The sequence below is a fragment of the Oryza sativa genome, chromosome 3 (genome assembly GCF_034140825.1).
Source record: "Oryza sativa Japonica Group chromosome 3, ASM3414082v1".
NCBI classification, from domain to species: Eukaryota; Viridiplantae; Streptophyta; class Magnoliopsida; order Poales; family Poaceae; genus Oryza; species Oryza sativa.
Window position 1 is genome coordinate 36214859 of NC_089037.1, and position 17055 is coordinate 36231913.

General features: G+C 44.9%; 4 protein-coding genes across 5 annotated transcripts; 2 read left to right on the top strand and 2 right to left on the bottom strand.

Moving 5' to 3' along the window:
- Window positions 1-30: 30 nt before the first annotated feature.
- On the top strand, window positions 31-878 carry LOC4334718 (subtilisin-like protease SBT3.17). Its single transcript, NM_001419001.1, has 3 exons — window positions 31-231; window positions 345-442; window positions 551-878. The coding sequence occupies exons 1-3, from the start codon at window positions 56-58 to the stop codon at window positions 625-627; spliced, it is 351 nt and encodes a 116-aa protein (NP_001405930.1). The 5' UTR covers window positions 31-55; the 3' UTR covers window positions 628-878.
- Window positions 879-8991: 8113 nt separating this feature from the next.
- LOC9267218 (zinc finger protein STOP1 homolog) lies at window positions 8992-10564 on the top strand. Its single transcript, XM_015774561.3, has 2 exons — window positions 8992-9117; window positions 9207-10564. Exon 2 carries the CDS (start codon window positions 9239-9241, stop codon window positions 10394-10396), a length of 1158 nt encoding a protein of 385 aa, XP_015630047.1. The 5' UTR covers window positions 8992-9117; window positions 9207-9238; the 3' UTR covers window positions 10397-10564.
- Window positions 10565-10844: 280 nt separating this feature from the next.
- LOC4334719 (uncharacterized) lies at window positions 10845-13193 on the bottom strand. 2 transcript variants are annotated; one of them, XM_015774564.3, is made up of 3 exons: window positions 12984-13193; window positions 12438-12510; window positions 10845-11675 (listed from the first exon to the last, which is right to left on the bottom strand). In XM_015774564.3, exons 2-3 carry the CDS (start codon window positions 12507-12509, stop codon window positions 11091-11093), a joined length of 657 nt encoding a protein of 218 aa, XP_015630050.1. In that variant the 5' UTR covers window position 12510; window positions 12984-13193; the 3' UTR covers window positions 10845-11090. The 2 variants fall into 2 exon arrangements, with proteins under 2 accessions (XP_015630050.1, XP_015630048.1); XM_015774562.3 differs by having other exon boundaries at window positions 12976-13193.
- Window positions 13194-13809: 616 nt separating this feature from the next.
- LOC4334720 (uncharacterized) lies at window positions 13810-16671 on the bottom strand. The gene is made up of 5 exons (XM_015774566.3): window positions 16436-16671; window positions 15318-15517; window positions 14396-14497; window positions 14248-14299; window positions 13810-14160 (listed from the first exon to the last, which is right to left on the bottom strand). Exons 1-5 carry the CDS (start codon window positions 16542-16544, stop codon window positions 14048-14050), a joined length of 576 nt encoding a protein of 191 aa, XP_015630052.1. The 5' UTR covers window positions 16545-16671; the 3' UTR covers window positions 13810-14047.
- Between the last annotated feature and the right edge of the window lie 384 nt (window positions 16672-17055).

Consider the following 17055-nt stretch of genomic DNA (forward strand, 5'->3'; position numbering starts at 1 on the left):
TAAACAGCAATCCGATAGAGGAGAGGCACCGCTGAGATCCTTCGCCAATCTCGCCATGAAACCTTGGACCGCCACCGTCTCCCTCCTCCTCGCCGCCGCCGTCGCCATGGCCGCGGCTGTCGCCGCCGGAGAAGGCGGCGCAGCTAATTACCTCGTCTTCGTCGACCCCCCGCCCTCCGGCGTCGTCTGCACCGCCTACCAGCTCTCCATCCTCGCCGCCGCGCTCGGCAGGTAATAGTATACCATCCTCGCCGCTGCATCGATCAAAATCAACCGATCCAAATTAACAATTCTGAATTAATGCAACTTCTGATAAATGATTTGGAATCTGGAAATGAATTCAGCGAGGAGAAGGCGAAGGGGGCAATCATATACAACTACAAGAACGTCGTGAGCGGGTTCTCGGCGAGGCTCACTCCGTCGGAGCTGGAGGCGGTTAAGAGTGAGTAGTCTAATCAAATTAATTAATTGGTGATTTTAGCTACAGTTTTGTCAGATCCTGATGATGCGAACTGAACGCAATGGTGTGTTTGGTTTAATCAATTCGCAGAGCAACCTCAGGTGAACCGGGTGCTACCGAGCGCGACATTGTCGCTCATGAGCAGCAACTTCGACGGCATCAGCTGATGAGATCAAAACGAACGATTTCGCTGGGAGATCCGCTCGGTGTTTTTAATTTTAATTTCTCGTGCTTTCATGTTCTTTTGCTGCGTGTAGGCGTGTGCTTTGGGTGATTGTGTAGCACACTGATTCAGCTTTTTTTTCTCCTTAATTAATCTTGTTTAAACTGCCGACGTGTGCTTATCTCTGTACTATGCAATTCTACGCTGTACAAATACTTGTCTATTTATGTGAATGGATAATTATAGACGAATGCACATATGTTTTGGAGCTAGATGTCAGATCATGTTGCTGGTGGTGTACAAATAGGAAATAGTACACCGGAGGTCCCTCAACTTTGTCATCAAGTTACAAAATCATCCCCCAACCACAATACCAGATATTCGGCGTCCCCCAACTTATAAAACCAGTGCAAACTAGATCCCTCGGTGGTTTTGAGTCTTGTTTTATCTGATGTGGCAGCTGACTCAGCGTGGCACCCCACGTGGGCCCCACGCGTCAGCCTCTTCTTCCTCTCCCCTCACCTCTCTTCCTCTCTCCTCTTCATGGCACCGGCGGGGGGAGAAGCCACGCGCGGGCAGCGGGCGGCGGAGTGGCGCACGGGCAGACGGCGGGCGGAGCGGCGCTCGGGCGGCAGGCGGCGGAGTGGCGCGCGAGCGGTGGGCGGCGGACGGCGGGCGGAGCGGCGCGCGGGCGGACGGCGGAGCGGCAGCCGCAACACGGGCGGCGACACCGACAGCGGAGGCGGCGGCAGCAGCAGCTGCCTCTGCGTCACGCTCCACTTCCACGGCTCCCCCGGCGGCGCCGTCCCCTTGCTTCCCATCTGGGTCACCACCGCCGCCGCCGACGACCCCAACATCCTTCGTTGGATTCCCGTCTCCCTTCGCCATCTGTCGTTGTGCTACCCCTTGCGAAGCCGGCGGCGTCCTCGATGAGCTGCTCGCGTCATGCTATTCCTTCCGGTGCCCTCCGTTCTCGCCGTCGCGGCGCCGTTCACCGTTGTCGCCGCAGTCTTGTGCCGCCGGCCATCTGCGAGCTCCAGTACCCGTCGTCCCACTCCGCCTGGTTGCTCCGCCGCCCTCGCCCCATTCCACCTGCCTTCTCTGCCCGCCGCCGCCTCACTGCCGCGCCGCCGCTCCGCTTCGCCTCGTCGTCGCCCCACTATGCTTGCCGCCGTGCTTGAGGTCGTCCTCTTCGATCTCCCCCGTGCTCCCGCCGCCACCGCCCTTCCCTTCTGCCTTGTGTCCGCCTGAGCGCCGCTCCGCTGTCCGCCCTCCGCCCACCGTCCGCCCACGCGCCACTCCATCGCCTGCTGCCCGCGCGTGGCTTCTCCCTCCGCCGGCGCCGTGAAGAGGAGAGAGGAAGAGAGGTGAGGGGAGGGGAAGAAGAGGCTGACGCGTGGGGCCCACGTGGGTCCCACGCTGAGTCAGCTGCCACATCGGACAAAACCGGACTCAAAACCGCCGAGGACCTAGGTTGCACTGGTTTCGTAAGTTGGGGGACGCCGGATATCTCGTATCGTGGTTAGGGGACAATTTTGAAACTCGATGACAAGTTGAGGGACCTCCGGTGTACTTTTTCTTGTACAAATATACTTTACTACTACGTGGATACGACCCTACAACTTCTTCGGCCCATATGAAGTGTACGTAGTCAAAGTCCATATACATAAAGTTTACATATATTCTTTCTATATAAAAAGTCTATTTATAGAAATTTTCTAAGGATATTATTCATTTAAAAAACATTCCTTTAGCATTTTGTTATTTCTGCACTAAACTTTGTAAGTATGATGTAATTTCTATATAAAGTTTACATATACAAAGTCTATATATATATATGTATAAAAAATCTCCCTACATATATAGGAAGTTTTCACGAAAACTTTTTATATAGAAAATTTCCGTTAAAAAGATAAAAAAACTAGAAATTTTTTTATAGCAAATCCCAAAAACTATATATAACAAAAAAAATCTGAGAAATAAATAGAAGTGAAAAAAAAAACAGAAATGCTTGATACTTGCAACATATTACAGAAGAATCTCGTAAAAAGAAGGAAAAAGAAAATTGAAAACGGAAGAAAATGACGTTTATCCGATTTCTCCTTCCGTCGACCGATTCGCCGGATCAACTAATGGCGAATACTCGTGCACTACTTTTTCGATAATTTGCTACTTACCTCACCTGATGGAGTGATGGACGGTAAAAAACAAGGAAAGAAAGAAATCACTGGCTCGTGTAAATTCACGCATAATGCTCATGGCTACACTTTGAGACGGAGAAAATATATATGTAGGTACCGTATATTAATAGTAAGCGATTATTATATTATATATTATATAATAGTAGTACATATAGTTGACGTGAATGGATAATTCGAGGTAAATGCATGCCCATATATCTGGGAGATGTCAGATCATGTTGCTGATGGTGTGCAATTTTACGTGTTCCGTTTTCCGTTAGTTTTTGTTTGTCTCTCTTCCCTGTAACTTGGCTACGGCCCAACAACTTAGTTCGGCCCACTTGTTGTTAATGGGCCACGGCTCACGGCTTCGTTGTCCGGCCGCGGCCAGCAATTGGGCCATGCCATGCGTGCGGCCCAAGGCCCATAGCCCTCACCGTCATTGGACTGTCAGCTGGTGCGTGTCCCGTGGGGGTGGGGCCCTGTACAAAGACAACACTCTTTCCCGCACGAACGGTCATAGTTACGTTTCGCAATCATAGAGATCCGCTTTTGTTGTTTTCCGCAGCTTCTGCGAAGCCACTCTTAATATGATAAGAGCATGTATAATAGCGGGCTATAAGCCAGCTATAAATATATTTTAAATAGACAAATAAAGAGAGAGAAGAGCAGCGGACTACAGATATGTAGCCAACTGCAGCACAGACTTCACAACGTAACGAGTGTATGACAGGTGGAATCGGGTATTAATAGTATAGTAAGCAACTATTGTATAAATTGACTATTACATTAGCTCTAGATAATTTGGAGTTAGTAGTTGACTATACTATTAAATTTGCTCTAATAATAGTATTCCATGTCGGATACCATTGTTAACAGTGAAATTTGGTAAGCCCAAAGTTACCATCGGTTTAGAGTCAGTATCGGCTTCAAAGTTCTAGAATCAGCCGATGGGAGTCAAGTCGCCACGATGTCGTGTTCTTGGTGGAGTCGGATCAATTAAAGGAAGCTTATTATCTATTAATTAGGTATAGTTTGTTAGTTTCCTTTTATCTTTAGGAAAGTGTGTTTAGTGTCCGATAAGAACTTTATCTTTTCCTTTTTAGTTTCTTTCTTGTCCGACAAGGACTAGTATCTCCCTATGGGTATAAATATGTACACCCGGGGTCATTGTAATCTATCAATCTATCGATCAATAATACTCTCGGCACATCGCCACCCTCTTCCCTGAGGTTTTCACTTATCTTCCGGCGGAACTTGGGCACCTGACGCAGGGCTGCATCGACTTTCGATCTCCAACGAAGGGGTAAGTCCTACGTTCTGTTGGGCCCTGGTGAATCTGTCGGCTATGTTGGTGTTGTTCAAGGCTGCATCGATTCGATCTCTTGGATCACTCTGGTTTGGTTGATATATTTGCCTATCTGATATCTCAAATCTATCTCTAATTGCATTGTGTTTAGAGACGCATCGGTTTAGTTGGGACTATCTCGGTTAGGTCTGATCCCCTATCTTAGCCGATATATCTCTACAATCATAATGTTGTTCTAAATAGATTTGTTATATCCATCACATTAGACAGATCTATCGGCTCATCGAGTATTAGATTATCATATACAATCTCGTGCTGCATCGGTTAGGTTCGATCTACTAGATTGTAGTTGATAATATAAGTCTTGTTAAGCCGATAGGTTCATGCTAATATTTTATCGGGGTGCTAGCCGATAAGTTATCTGGACGTTGCATCGGCTTGTAGGGATTGTATATACATATAAGTTGGATTTAGCTGATGGCAACAAAGGTTTCACTGTTTAATATAATCTTGTGGATCTTATGACATCGGACCTCCAGCCGATGCGTGCTTTAACCTTCGGATCAATATTTGTTCTACTATTTCATATTGTTAGCCGATTGGTTTCTACTGGATTATATTGCTATATTATATTATCATCAGCCGATTGTCTTTATATCATTATCTACATTGGACATATAGCCGATTGCTTAAACCTATCGCTATCGGCTGGTATCGGCATCGGCTATTATCGACTATCGGCTGGAACTACTCTATCGGCTTGTCAGCCGATCGGCTGTTTGATCTATTATTTGTAAATCTTGTCAGTTGTAGGATTAAACTAACTGGTACGCCCGCATCTCATTAATCTTTAAACCTGCACAGGAGCTAAGCAGATCTCCTAGACCGGTGTGTTCGATTTTTTCAAGAACAACCATCAACAACAGTGTTTGTTGAAGGATATACTCCCTAGTACAGCTGATCGACCAAGGCATGGCTGGTGTCTGGTGAGAGCTGCGTTGTGTGTTGTGAAAGCTTCAAGATTCTGCCACGTAAGCTACTAAGTTTGGATAAGCTGTTTCAAAATATAGGCAAGAATAGTAATCAGACACGTGCAGTCGGTGACAGTTCAACGGCAGCAAGCATAGGGTCGGTTAGTTACATGAAAGGGCAAACAAGTTACACTAGCTTTCTTGTCCTTGTTTAAGAACTTAAGATTCTTATTAGAATATGAAGAAACTCATAGTAGTTTATAATTAGCTTCCGACTTTTAATTATTTTTTAATTCTACAACTATATTTTTTTAAAAAAAAATAAAATGAAAATTTAGAATGTTTACATGATCGCTTCTAATAGCTATCAGAAACTTCAATAAACCCTTTGTGTCAGTAGGTGCATGGAGCCGTAAGCCAATAACATCGACAGGACTAACCGTGTTAATTTGGCTTTGGCAAATTTTGCTACAAGACATCGCGACTTGTGGTTTTAGCTGTAGGACACCGCACAAATTTACTTTTGGGGGAAAAAAATACTATCTAAACGTGGTTATTTGCCAGAGTCAATAGAGTATTCGTCCATTAAAATAGTGTATTCGTGTTGACGAGTCAATAGAGGGCTCAAAATTTTACACGAAGTGACCAAATTGCCCCTCCTTTCTTTTCCTCTTCCTCTCTTCTTCCTTTAGCTCTTCCTCTATCTCCCACCACGGCGTCTCACAGGTGATGCGCCCACGGCTCAAGATGGCAAGCACGGGGGCGAGAGAGTCCCAACCGCCGGGGGCCGTGGTCGTCGGGCGAGACCTCTTGCTAGGTGCGCCGCGTCCAGATACCACGGCTAAGCTGCCGCCAACGGTGCCTGAGCACTCTAGCCAGTGGTGCCTGAGCACTCTACAACGGTTCGATGGGGGGCAGCAGCAGCTATGCTTGTGTGTGGCTTGCTACTGTACGATTTGGTGTTTGAGTGTTGCAATTTGGCTCAATGGAAAAAGGAAGAAATTGGAGACGAGAGATTTGACTCCGTGATGTTGGTTGCTTGTGGATTAGCACAAAGAGGGGGAGAACTCCGAGCCGGCCCAAGCCACGCCGCCGCTACTTCATGCCGTCGCCTCGAGCTGCGACATCGTCACTGCCACGTCATTCCCGTGCCGCTGCCGCCGCCGGTGAGCTCCGGCCGCTCCGAGGCCGAAGCCTTCTCTTTTCGCACTGCCGCTTCCCTCTCTCTCTTCCTCAACTTCGGCAGATGCCGCCCGTCGTCGAGCGCCGCCTTCCCATCGTTTCGGAGCTCGATGACGCGCCACGAGTCCGCCTCCATCTCCTCATGCAGGCGCCACCACTCACAGATACTGCCAAAGCGCTGTCTCCGCCGAATGCCGCCGTGCCAGAGTGCACCCACGACGCGGTGGAGCGCTGCCGTGACATTAGAAAGGGAAAATAAGGAGGAAGAGGAAGAATATGACAAGTGGGGCAAGGGGTATTTTTGACATTTCACACTCTTTATCTCTCCTACTCAACTAGAAATTAATATTTTAATGCGCGCGGTGTCCAGCAGCAAACAAATAACCACGTTTAGATAGTGTTTCCCCCCAAAAGTGAGTTTGTGTAGTGTTAGATAGTGTTTCCCCCCAAAAATGAGTTTGTGCAGTGTTAGATAGTGTTTCCCCCCAAAAATGAGTTTGTGCAGTGTTTTACAACTAAAACCACAAAGTCGTGATGTCATGTAGTAAAATTTGCCTTTTGCTTCTAAGCAGAGCGCAACTGTACGTGGACATACGTGGCACACTGTCACTTAATCTGGACGCTGTTACATGCATGTCCGAATACGGTGCACTGCATGCTGCCATTTCGCTCTTCGTTTTGACTTGGTCGCCCCTCTCGACTTACTAATTTCTACACACCTTGTTCCGTGGTTCGTTTACACAATACTAACCGATAATGTATAATCCAACTATGCAGTTTTTTCCATCATGTTTTTAGCGAGAATTATCTAGAGTGTTATAGCCGTTGGTCTAGCTTTATATATGTTGACGATTTCGCATATGATTGTATCTTTTTTCTGGTAAACAAAACTCAAGCTCTTGGTCTTAAAAAAAAGAAATATTACTTTACTTTTAATCTTCACTATTGATGCAACAAATTAGTTGGTAGAGAAAAACTTAGTTTTAGTGTCTCCTTGTCCTCGCACACAACATGCGAGAGAAGTGTGATACATTTAAGACTAATCTCAAATAAAAGAAATAAAAGAAATGTGGTTGTGTAATTTTCAGTCACCTAAAACTACCCATAATTTTAAGTTGTGTTATGCATGGCTAGATTGCATCAATATTTGTGTGTGCTACTACAGTAACGGACATCTTCCCCTGACTCCAGATCTGATTGAGCCACATGCGTTATAATTTGTGCTTTTTCCTACCCCTTGCGTATTGTCAACAAGGCTTGCCCTACCGGCCTTCTCCCTTCCCCTCCTCTTGCTCCTCCTAAAGCCCAAGCGGCGGTAAAGTACCCCCACCCTGCTTGTTTTTTTTCCCGACGGCTTGTGCTATGAGACACCGCCACCACTGCCACCCTCATCTTTCTAACTACCTCCTCCGTTTCATATTATAAGATTTTCTAGTATTGTCCACATTCATATAAATGTTAATGAATCTAAACCCATATATATGTCTAGATTCGTTAACATATATATAAATATAGGTAATATTAAAAAGTTTTATAATATAAAACGGAGGAAGTACTCCAGATCGGAAGCACCCATTGTCGACCTCGTCCACCGTGGCTCCTCCAACCCCTCAAGCCACCTGCCCACGTCCACGGCCGATCGCATGTCCTCAGCGCTTCCCGTCATCCTTCCAAGTTCATGGAATCCCCCTGTTTCTTCTGCCTTCAACCCCCTAACCTCTAACTTAGTATCGCAGCCGCCATTGAGTCCTTTGCCATTAATTTCCCTCTCTCTTTTCTCCTATTTCCCTTGATTTAGAGGTTGGAGGTGAGCGAAATTTCTCACAATTTTAAGTTATCTAAAGCCTAGAGATCTCCAAAACAAAATAAGTACCAGTAGCGTATGTGGACTGTGGAGCATACGTATCGTGTGTAAACACTTCTGTTACAGCACAAATATGCGGTTAGCCCGCTCTTAATAAAATCGGTTGGTGTGAACACTCACAGATACTCAAGAGGAACACAATACGGTAATACCCGGTGACATCAACCCAACTTCCCAAGCATATGCATCATGCTTACCTTGTTACTTATGCTGTGGAAGGAAGGTGACCTTGCTGTTCTCTTTCAGAGGAAAGGCAAAAAAATGATCAGTGAAGGAATGGTGATCGGCAAGTGAGGTCAACACATCCATGGGGCCTTTTAACGCAACGTGTACCCAGTAAAATTATAAAATACTCCATCCCCTTTATATTATAAGTCGTTAACTTTTTTTCTAGTCAAATTTTATTAAGTTTAGCTAGATTTACATAAAAATTAGTAACATCTTAAAAATCAAATTAATTTCATTAAATCTAACATTGAATATATTTTCTAACATTAAATATACGGAATTGCTATTCATCTGTTGATAGATTTTTTTGATAATATGTTTGTTTTGTGTAAAAAATATTAAAGAAGTTTAATTAGAAAAAAGTGATTATAATATGTAAGCTTTCTGTTGTTCAAAAGGGCAAAATTTGGTGGCTTTCCTGACCAAAGCAGAGCACCAAGAGCCAGGAAGAAAAAGCACGAGATCCTGAAGAAGAAACCAGTCAACCAACTCGTGCACATTACATTTCCATGCCAATGCTTCGGCTTTAGTGACGCAAGAGCTTACCATGCCGTCGACCTAGTCGCCGCCGCCGTGGAGCCCACACACCTTATCAATTGGAGTATATATTACTGCCTTGATTAGCTCAGCTGTCAGCTCGACTCACATTTCATCACCGACAAGCAGAAGTGATCTGATCAGGAGCACAAAAAAAATCATCTGACACTCGATCGAATTTTTACCTTTCTTTGATCAGCATTGTCATTCTCATCATCTCAGGGTAAGTGTTATGCCATTGCCAATGCCACTCTGAACATGTCCATTTGGGTTCTTGATCATTGATTCAATTTTTGTTGGCATGTATTTCAGGGGAAGGATCATATTCATCGTTGTTGTCGACGATGATGATGAGTAGTAGTGCCGATCATTTCAGCAACAATAATAATAATCAGGCGATGTACTTGGAGCAAGATGAAGATTTCTCCCAGATGATCATGGAGCTGTGTGATTTTGATGCGAGTAGCACGACGCAAGCTCGCCATGGCGGCGAAGCAGCAGCAGCAGCAGCTGGGAACGCGAGGGCGGTGCTGACGTACCTGACATTTCTGGAGCAGAAGATCGGCCACCTCCGCGGCATAATCTCGTCGACGCCGAACCCGCCGCCGCAGATCGTCGCCGCCGAGCTCAGCTGCATCGTCGTGCAGCTCGTCTCCATCTCCAAGAACCTCGCCGCGGCGCGCCGCGGCGGCGACGACGCGGACGCGGACGCCAAGCACGACGGCAGCAGCGACGCCGACGAGGGCGCCGATGGCGACGGCGAGCGCGCCCCGCCGCGGGGCTCCTACGAGGTGGTCCAGATCGAGAAGGAGGAGATCCTGGCGCCGCACGTCCACTTCTGCGGCGTGTGCGGCAAGGGCTTCAAGCGCGACGCCAACCTGCGGATGCACATGCGCGGACACGGCGAGGAGTACAAGTCGGCGGCCGCGCTGGCCAAGCCCGGCGGTTCGCCGTCGCGTTCGCCGGCGGCGGCGGACGCGGCGGCGAGGAGGCGCTTCTACTCCTGCCCGTACGTGGGGTGCAAGAGGAACAGGGAGCACAAGAGCTTCCAGCCGCTCAAGACGCCCACCTGCGTCAAGAACCATTACCGGCGGAGCCACTGCGACAAGAGCTTCACCTGCCGCCGCTGCAACGTCAAGAGGTTCTCCGTCGTCGCCGACCTCCGCACCCACGAGAAGCACTGCGGCCGCGACCGCTGGGTCTGCTCCTGCGGCACCTCCTTCTCCCGCAAGGACAAGCTCTTCGCCCACGTCGCCATCTTCGACGGCCACTCGCCGGCGCTGCCGCCCGAGGACTACGACGACGACGCCGCCTCCGGTCAGCTGCCGCACGCCGCCGGCGAGGCAGTGGGCAGAACGGTGGACACGAACCGCTTCTTCTCCGATGGATTGATGATCAAAGGCAGCATGGAGGATGAGCGAGGAAGCCTCTCGCCGATGGGGCTCGATTACTGTGAATTCGATGGAATTGATCTCTTTGCAGCAGCAGCATTCGATTTTTGAGAACAGAGGATGGTTTCAAACTTTGAACTGTCTCTCAAACCTGATGAATAATGTCAAAGCTTAAGCTTAATCAATTGACACTAGCATGTACAACACTTAGGAAACATGTTAGAAACATTTTTTTTCTCTCTAAAAAGGGGAAATCAGAAGAGGGCATTAGACTGGACATACCTTAATCCTGCACATGTTGAAACAACCCAAGAGATTGGGGAATCTGAGACCCCTTCCATCTGCAGATACTGACATATCATATTGCATTTCATTACTCAGAACCGTGAAACACTTGTTCATCATACATATATCAGGTAATCAGATGCAAATGAGAAACTGATTTTTTTTAATACACAAATATGAGATACTGATTATATATCAAGCACAATGACAAGAATGGCAGAACAGCACAATTCAAGTACTCTCATTGCCTCAACAGACCAAAAGAAAAGAACAATTAAACGTTGAAGCACTCACAGAAATTCAGGTATCTGATATATTTGTTTTTACATCCCTGATACAGATAGTATGGAAAAGGTGCTGTTCAAGATGTAAACAAAACTAACATGCTGAGGCTAATCCATCTACTATAAATGTGTTTTGTTTATGTTAAGAGAGGTTTTGAGTAACCGATATAGAAATAGACAAATAGCTGGGAACCTATAATTCAACTGTAAGTTCTGCACATTAACGTAGAGCAGAACTAGAACCTAACCCAGCAACGGGTGCACTGCGCCATGCAGTCCCCTCGGCAGTCCACATTGTACCCCAAAACTTTTGGATTCCTTAAAAGAAGACTCCGGAGTGTTTTTCCATTTATTCCCCAGTCACTGTCCAGCTTGCCTACATTCAGTTTCACCTCGCTGTCAAGATCACATCCAAGTACTTCTGGGAATTTCTTCAGCAATTTGCGAAGGTCATCATCGGAGAGCCCAAGAGTTCTAATGTAGTTCAGTACTCCACTAACCACCTCAGCATTTGGAACCTCCTTCTTTCTCTCTTCACTCCAGTATGGTGAATGAATCCATCCAAATGCCTTCTTCAGCATTTTGTCGGCGTCTTCAATGGAGTAATCCAGTGATGTTAGTATCTGTTTGGCTTCTTCCCATGTTTTGTTGTCACCAGCATCGACAACGGTAGCTTGAGCTTGATCAGCGGAGAATGTCCTCCATTTTCTCTGAGTCCTACTATTTTGAGTTTTTCCAAATTCAATGTTTGGCTGGATAGTTAATCTTCCTCCATATTTCTTCTTGGAAAATCTCGCATTTGGTGAACTAAAGAGATCACACTACACAAAACATGAATCACTCAAAATTCATCAAAATACATTAAATCAATCTGAAGCAAGCTGGAACTGAATGTGATATAGTGAACCAGTTTTTTCAAGGAAAAAAAAGATAGACATATAGAAATAGAGAACTCCTAATGGAGATATCAAGCTTGTTACAAACTAGAGGTAACATAATAAAAGTATAAAACACCGCATAACTTATTACATAACTCCAAGTGCAGAAACACAGTACATGGCCCTTCACTGAAAACATAGATTTTTGAACAAATGGAGAATTGGTAAATGATGTTTGAGAAAAGCATCTAGTATTGAACATCAAATCAATGAGAATGCTGCCAGGGACCTAACCAAAATAAATACTTAAATGCAGTCTGAATTTGCTGAACGTGTCGAGGTGTAAAGGTATATCTAAGTATCTAACCACTGGATGACTGAAGAACCCCACGCACATCTGTTTCATTAAACGCATTTGAGAGGCCATTTCATCAAATTCATATGGTGTCATAGTATATGATACATAAGTAGTCAGCTGGCACAATATTTTTTTTTCACTGAACAAGACATTTAATCCTTATGTGGGGCGCACGTTCATATAAAGAGTGCCAATAAATATAGTCCGACACTGAAAGGCGCACATGCTCAATATTAACAGTGCAAAACTATATAATTTGTCGATTCAGCATGGCAGGAAATGAAGGTGAGAATCTCTGGAAAAACACAACATGAATGGCCATCACCGGACAAAGTGGAGCATCTTACGCTTGGAGAGAGGCTGATCGCAGCAGTTTCAGTAGCAGTTAAGAAAGGCAATGATGGGGATTTCGCCAACATCCTGCATATCAATCAAATGGCTAAAACAGTTAATGGCATGGAGGAAAGGCAGACACTTATATACAGGTGACAGAAGGGGGAATTTGATGGTCTTGGTGCTCAGAAATTTCCTAAGGAGATAAATGGGGCCGCAAATTCTGAGTCAGATTTCAATCTAGATGAACTCTCGCACAACCCCCCCCCCCCCCCCAGGTTATATACCCTCCATTACTTCATTGGCTTCCGATCAAAAGAGCTCTCTGTAGTCTGTAGCACGCGACTGAATTCCTTTCCCTTTGACACCAGAGCACAAGCAATTACTCACACAATTTCATCCATCCAGAGAGGTAGGGACTATATGGTCTATGAATGAAGAAGCAAGTAACGAGCATAGCAGCCGATTGAAATCACAAGTACTAGACACTAGTAGTAAAAAACAACAGATAAATTCGAGGACGAGAGAGAGAGAGAGAGAGAGAGCACGCACGCACGCACAGGAGGGAGGAACCGCGCGCGAATCTGGCCGCCTCCTGATTCCTGAAGGCTTTGCTCTTGCTCCGCTAGCCGGTTGCTAGCTCCTCGAGGAGAAGACGAGTTGTGTCTGTGTGGCTGAATGAATCTGCTCCCTCCCCGCCACAGGAGCGCGTCTCTGCCGGTGGGAGAGGGGAGAGAGAGAGAGACAAGATGGGAGGCGAGCCGTAGCCTAGCCCTTCACACTACTGGGGAGCTGGAGTACTTGGCATCAGCAAGAGCCACGCCACGACTACGAACAATTTTTTTTCCCCCGGAATGTGACGAGCTATAGAATTTCGACAGATTTTAGAATGTATACACTATTATTTGATGAGGAGAATTTTCTAAATACGTGTATTTGAAAAAAAGGAAAATAAAAGAAAAAAGTGTATTTGCCGTTTGGAAACTTAATTTCTGAGTTTTCGTGTCTAACGTCCGTCTTATTTTAAAAAATTATGAAAAAATTTAAAGAGATAAGTCATGCACAAAATATTATTTATGGTTTATCATCTAACAGTAATGAAAATACTAATCACAAAAAAATTTCATATAAGACGGACGGTCAAACGCTAGACACAAAAACCTAAAAATTGAGTTTTTTTGGGACGGAGGGAGTAGTGTATGTTTCTTTCCACTCCTCAGAAAAGGAAGAAAAAATAAAGAGAAAAGAAAAGAAAACTTTCTCTGGCAGAGGCCATAGGCCCATCCATAGTTGTTGGAGCAGCAATGCCATTGGGGCTCATCAAGGATGAACAAGTGCTCACTGTTGTTGCTATTTGCTAATCTCGTGTGAGTATATATATCAAACTAAAGAAAAAGCAATCGGTCTCATTAAATCCACCATGTGAATATCACCAAACAAGGCATAGCATAGCGAAATAGAATACACAGGGGGAGAGAAACTACTGCCGCCATCATTCGTACCATCAATCATCATCGACTTTAGCTAGCAATCTCTTCCAGCACAAATGAAATATCTCTTGTCTCAGAACGTCAGCCAGGGACGCAAGTACTCCATCTGCCATCACGTAATGTGCAGCAGCAATTCAGTGGCCTCCGTGGCGGTAGAGCAGCAGAGAACGGTAGACAGCAGCAAGGTGGAGGAACACGATCAGCAGCACGAGGAAGTCATCGAAGAATCCAAACAGCCCCAGCACGTCTATAATATATTCAAAACATTAACATTTAACAATCGTATGCCCAGTGGTACTGGAATTCAGATCGCGGAGAAGAATATCGAACTTACTTTCAGGAAGAATGTCGATGGGGCTCAGGACATAAATTGCACTCAGGGCTACCTGCAAATTTTAATCAGTGAGAAACAATGTTTACTTCCACAAACATATAGTAGCTTTACAGATAACAAAAGGCACTTTAATGGCATAAAACCTTACCATCATGACCATCCTCGCCCTGAAGACAAGTGGGAGGGTCCTCTGGGGATCCAGTAGTTCCCTGAACAGTCTTCTGATGAAAAAGGGTAGGTCTTGCAACCTCTGAAAAAAGATCGTGAAAACATCAAGTAATTAGCTACCAAAGCTACTGCAGTTAGTCAACTAGATATGCTCATATTTGTTATATCTAAGATAGTTAAATATGACAACATGTTACACCTTAGTCACATTCCTCGTACAACAACTATGACAACTCTAGTCAATATGTACAAATAGAGTAATGATGAATAAGGGTATGTCACACTATTATCTATAATCTTTCCAACATAACAGAGTAACCGTGTTCATGTTTCCATTTTACCCTGATTAATGTTGAAGTACTGCCTTTCAGAGCAAGAGTAGAAGCTACTATTAGCGTTGGTTTGATTATGTAAAAATGGATGTTACTCTGTATAGGGATACACAATCACAAAGAAATAGAAAGCTAAAGATACTGAACCAACAGAAAGGCATAAAATGCTAGGTGTTATGAAACCTGACCTAATAGAGATTATCTAGCAACAATATTAAATGCATGCTACCATTTTTTAGAACTCAACGGTGCAGAGGCCCATTTGCATGCCAGTATCTGAAATGTGCATGCATTGTAGGAGTTAGAAGACAGATGATTTCTCAATCATAACCTGTGCAGGAATCAAAACTACACTATGAATCCTATAAAAGAATTTGGGGAGCATGCAAGCAAGGAACAATGAGCTAATTATGAGAAAATGAAACATATCCCCTTGGAGAACATTTATTGATGTGTGTGTGTGTGTGTGTTTGCAAATACAACATTTATTGATGTTGATTAGTCCTATGTACATTCAAATTTCCAAATCTGAAGACAAAATAAGTAAGCTTTCGTGAACAATGTATAAACCTGAGTCAGGTTGCGGGGTGTTCCACCAAATATGCGGTTGTAATGCTGAACCTCTCCTAGAACATGCTGAATTTGCGGATCATCATCATTATCTATTGATACATTTGCTGGTACCAGAAGATTAATAAGGCGACGGCAAATGGGACACTTGCAAGGCTGTACAGAAGGTCCATGATTCCAAACACGGATAATGCACTCTCCTGCAACAAAATTAGCATAGTTACTACTAATACTTTCAGTAATACTAGAGAAGTAGTGAAGGAAGTATAGTTGGGTAGGAAATACATGCTCAAAAAGCATATGCGCTACCAGGTCTTATGGCCAAACTGAAATAAAAAGAATAACTGATGCAGTGGGTAGCTCTGTTGTAAAAGACAAAGTGGTAGTATAATATATCATATCATACTGATTTCATAGTGTTGAGCCTGATTCATGCATCATAGAAGATATTGCTCTTTTGGAGTGAATAAAATTAATGCTACCATTTCATAACATGACAAGTAATACCATTGAACTAAGGGGGTAAGAGCCATTTGGTTATCCCAAATAATCCTAATGTATAAACCTAATTCAGTCCTATAAATATGAATGCGCACAAGCACTGAGATGGTGTTTGATTGGCTTTAGGGATGAAGTTGACTTTTCCACATAGTTGCTCGATGAGCAATTGTGGTGTTCATTGGTATTCAAGTGTATGGCACAATCTTAGATCTGACCTGGTTTTCCATCAGTTCATGTAGAATGTATTACACACTACTCCCAGTCTTCCAGCTACATGAGTTCCAAAATTTCAACCAACCTACCAAAAAACCACCATAAACCCTCATTTGGCATCGACACACACATACACAAATTATCCTAAACCGGCAAATTAGAGCCTTCTCATCATGCAGCCAACTCAAAAACCGCGTAATCTACAACATCCTTGTCAATTCTAGCCAATACAAACCATTTCTATATCCAGCGGAAGCCAAAAAAAAACGACCGGAATCAAATGAAAACCTACAGTTTCGCATAATCTCCCAACCTAATCGGTGGAAACAGGTGGATCGAGGTTCCAGGAAGCGCGCGGGGGGGGGGGGGGGGGGGTAAGGGCGAGGGAAGATTGGGAGACGAACCGCAGAACCAATGGGAGCAGTTGGCCTGGCAGGGGATCCGGAAGCGGTCGTGGCAGACCGAGCAGACGTCGTCCTCCGGCGGCACAGCCGACGCCGACGAGGAGCTCATCCCCTTCCCTCCGTCGAGCGGACGCGGTGTCCGCGGTTTTTTTCCGAGTCGTCGGCAAGAGGAGAGAAATTTGGGAGGGCAGCTGGTTGAGTTGCTTTCTTCAGCCACGGCCACGATCCGATTTGACACCCCCGCCACCAAGGAAGCTAGTAGGAGTTTATACTCTGGTTTTATTTCTGTGTTTTTCTTTTCTTTTTCATTTTTTTGTCATTTTAACAGCAGGTAAAATTCTGGTTTTTTTTCTGTGTTTTTTTAGTTTTTGTCATTTTAACAGCAGGTAAAAGTTCTTGCTTATTTTCTGTTTTTTTTTTCATTTTTTTTGTCATTTTAACAGCAGGTAAAATGGTGGTGTGATGTTATCATCGGAAAATGGTGGTGTGATGTTATCATCGGAAACATTAGCCGCTAGGACCCACATGGCTCAGACTGGTTTTGCAATTATGCCTAGGAAAGTTCGATGAACCGGACTTCTAAGCATAATTACCTATAGCCCCATTTCGCTCGAATTGAT

Bases quoted from the DNA above. Each gene is read 5' to 3' on its own strand.
- LOC4334718 (NM_001419001.1), top strand. From the start codon at position 56: ATGAAACCTTGGACCGCCACCGTCTCCCTCCTCCTCGCCGCCGCCGTC. The intron at 232-344 runs GTAATAGTATAC...AAATGAATTCAG, and splicing joins CTCGCCGCCGCGCTCGGCAG to CGAGGAGAAGGCGAAGGGGG. The intron at 443-550 runs GTGAGTAGTCTA...ATCAATTCGCAG, and splicing joins GGAGCTGGAGGCGGTTAAGA to AGCAACCTCAGGTGAACCGG.
- LOC9267218 (XM_015774561.3), top strand. From the start codon at position 9,239: ATGATGATGAGTAGTAGTGCCGATCATTTCAGCAACAATAATAATAAT.
- LOC4334719 (XM_015774564.3), bottom strand. From the start codon at position 12,509: ATGTTGGCGAAATCCCCATCATTGCCTTTCTTAACTGCTACTGAAACT. The intron at 11,676-12,437 runs GTAAGATGCTCC...TGTTTTGTGTAG, and splicing joins CGATCAGCCTCTCTCCAAGC to TGTGATCTCTTTAGTTCACC.
- LOC4334720 (XM_015774566.3), bottom strand. From the start codon at position 16,544: ATGAGCTCCTCGTCGGCGTCGGCTGTGCCGCCGGAGGACGACGTCTGC. The intron at 14,300-14,395 runs GTAAGGTTTTAT...TAAAATTTGCAG, and splicing joins GGGCGAGGATGGTCATGATG to GTAGCCCTGAGTGCAATTTA. The intron at 14,161-14,247 runs GTAAGTTCGATA...AATATATTATAG, and splicing joins CATCGACATTCTTCCTGAAA to ACGTGCTGGGGCTGTTTGGA.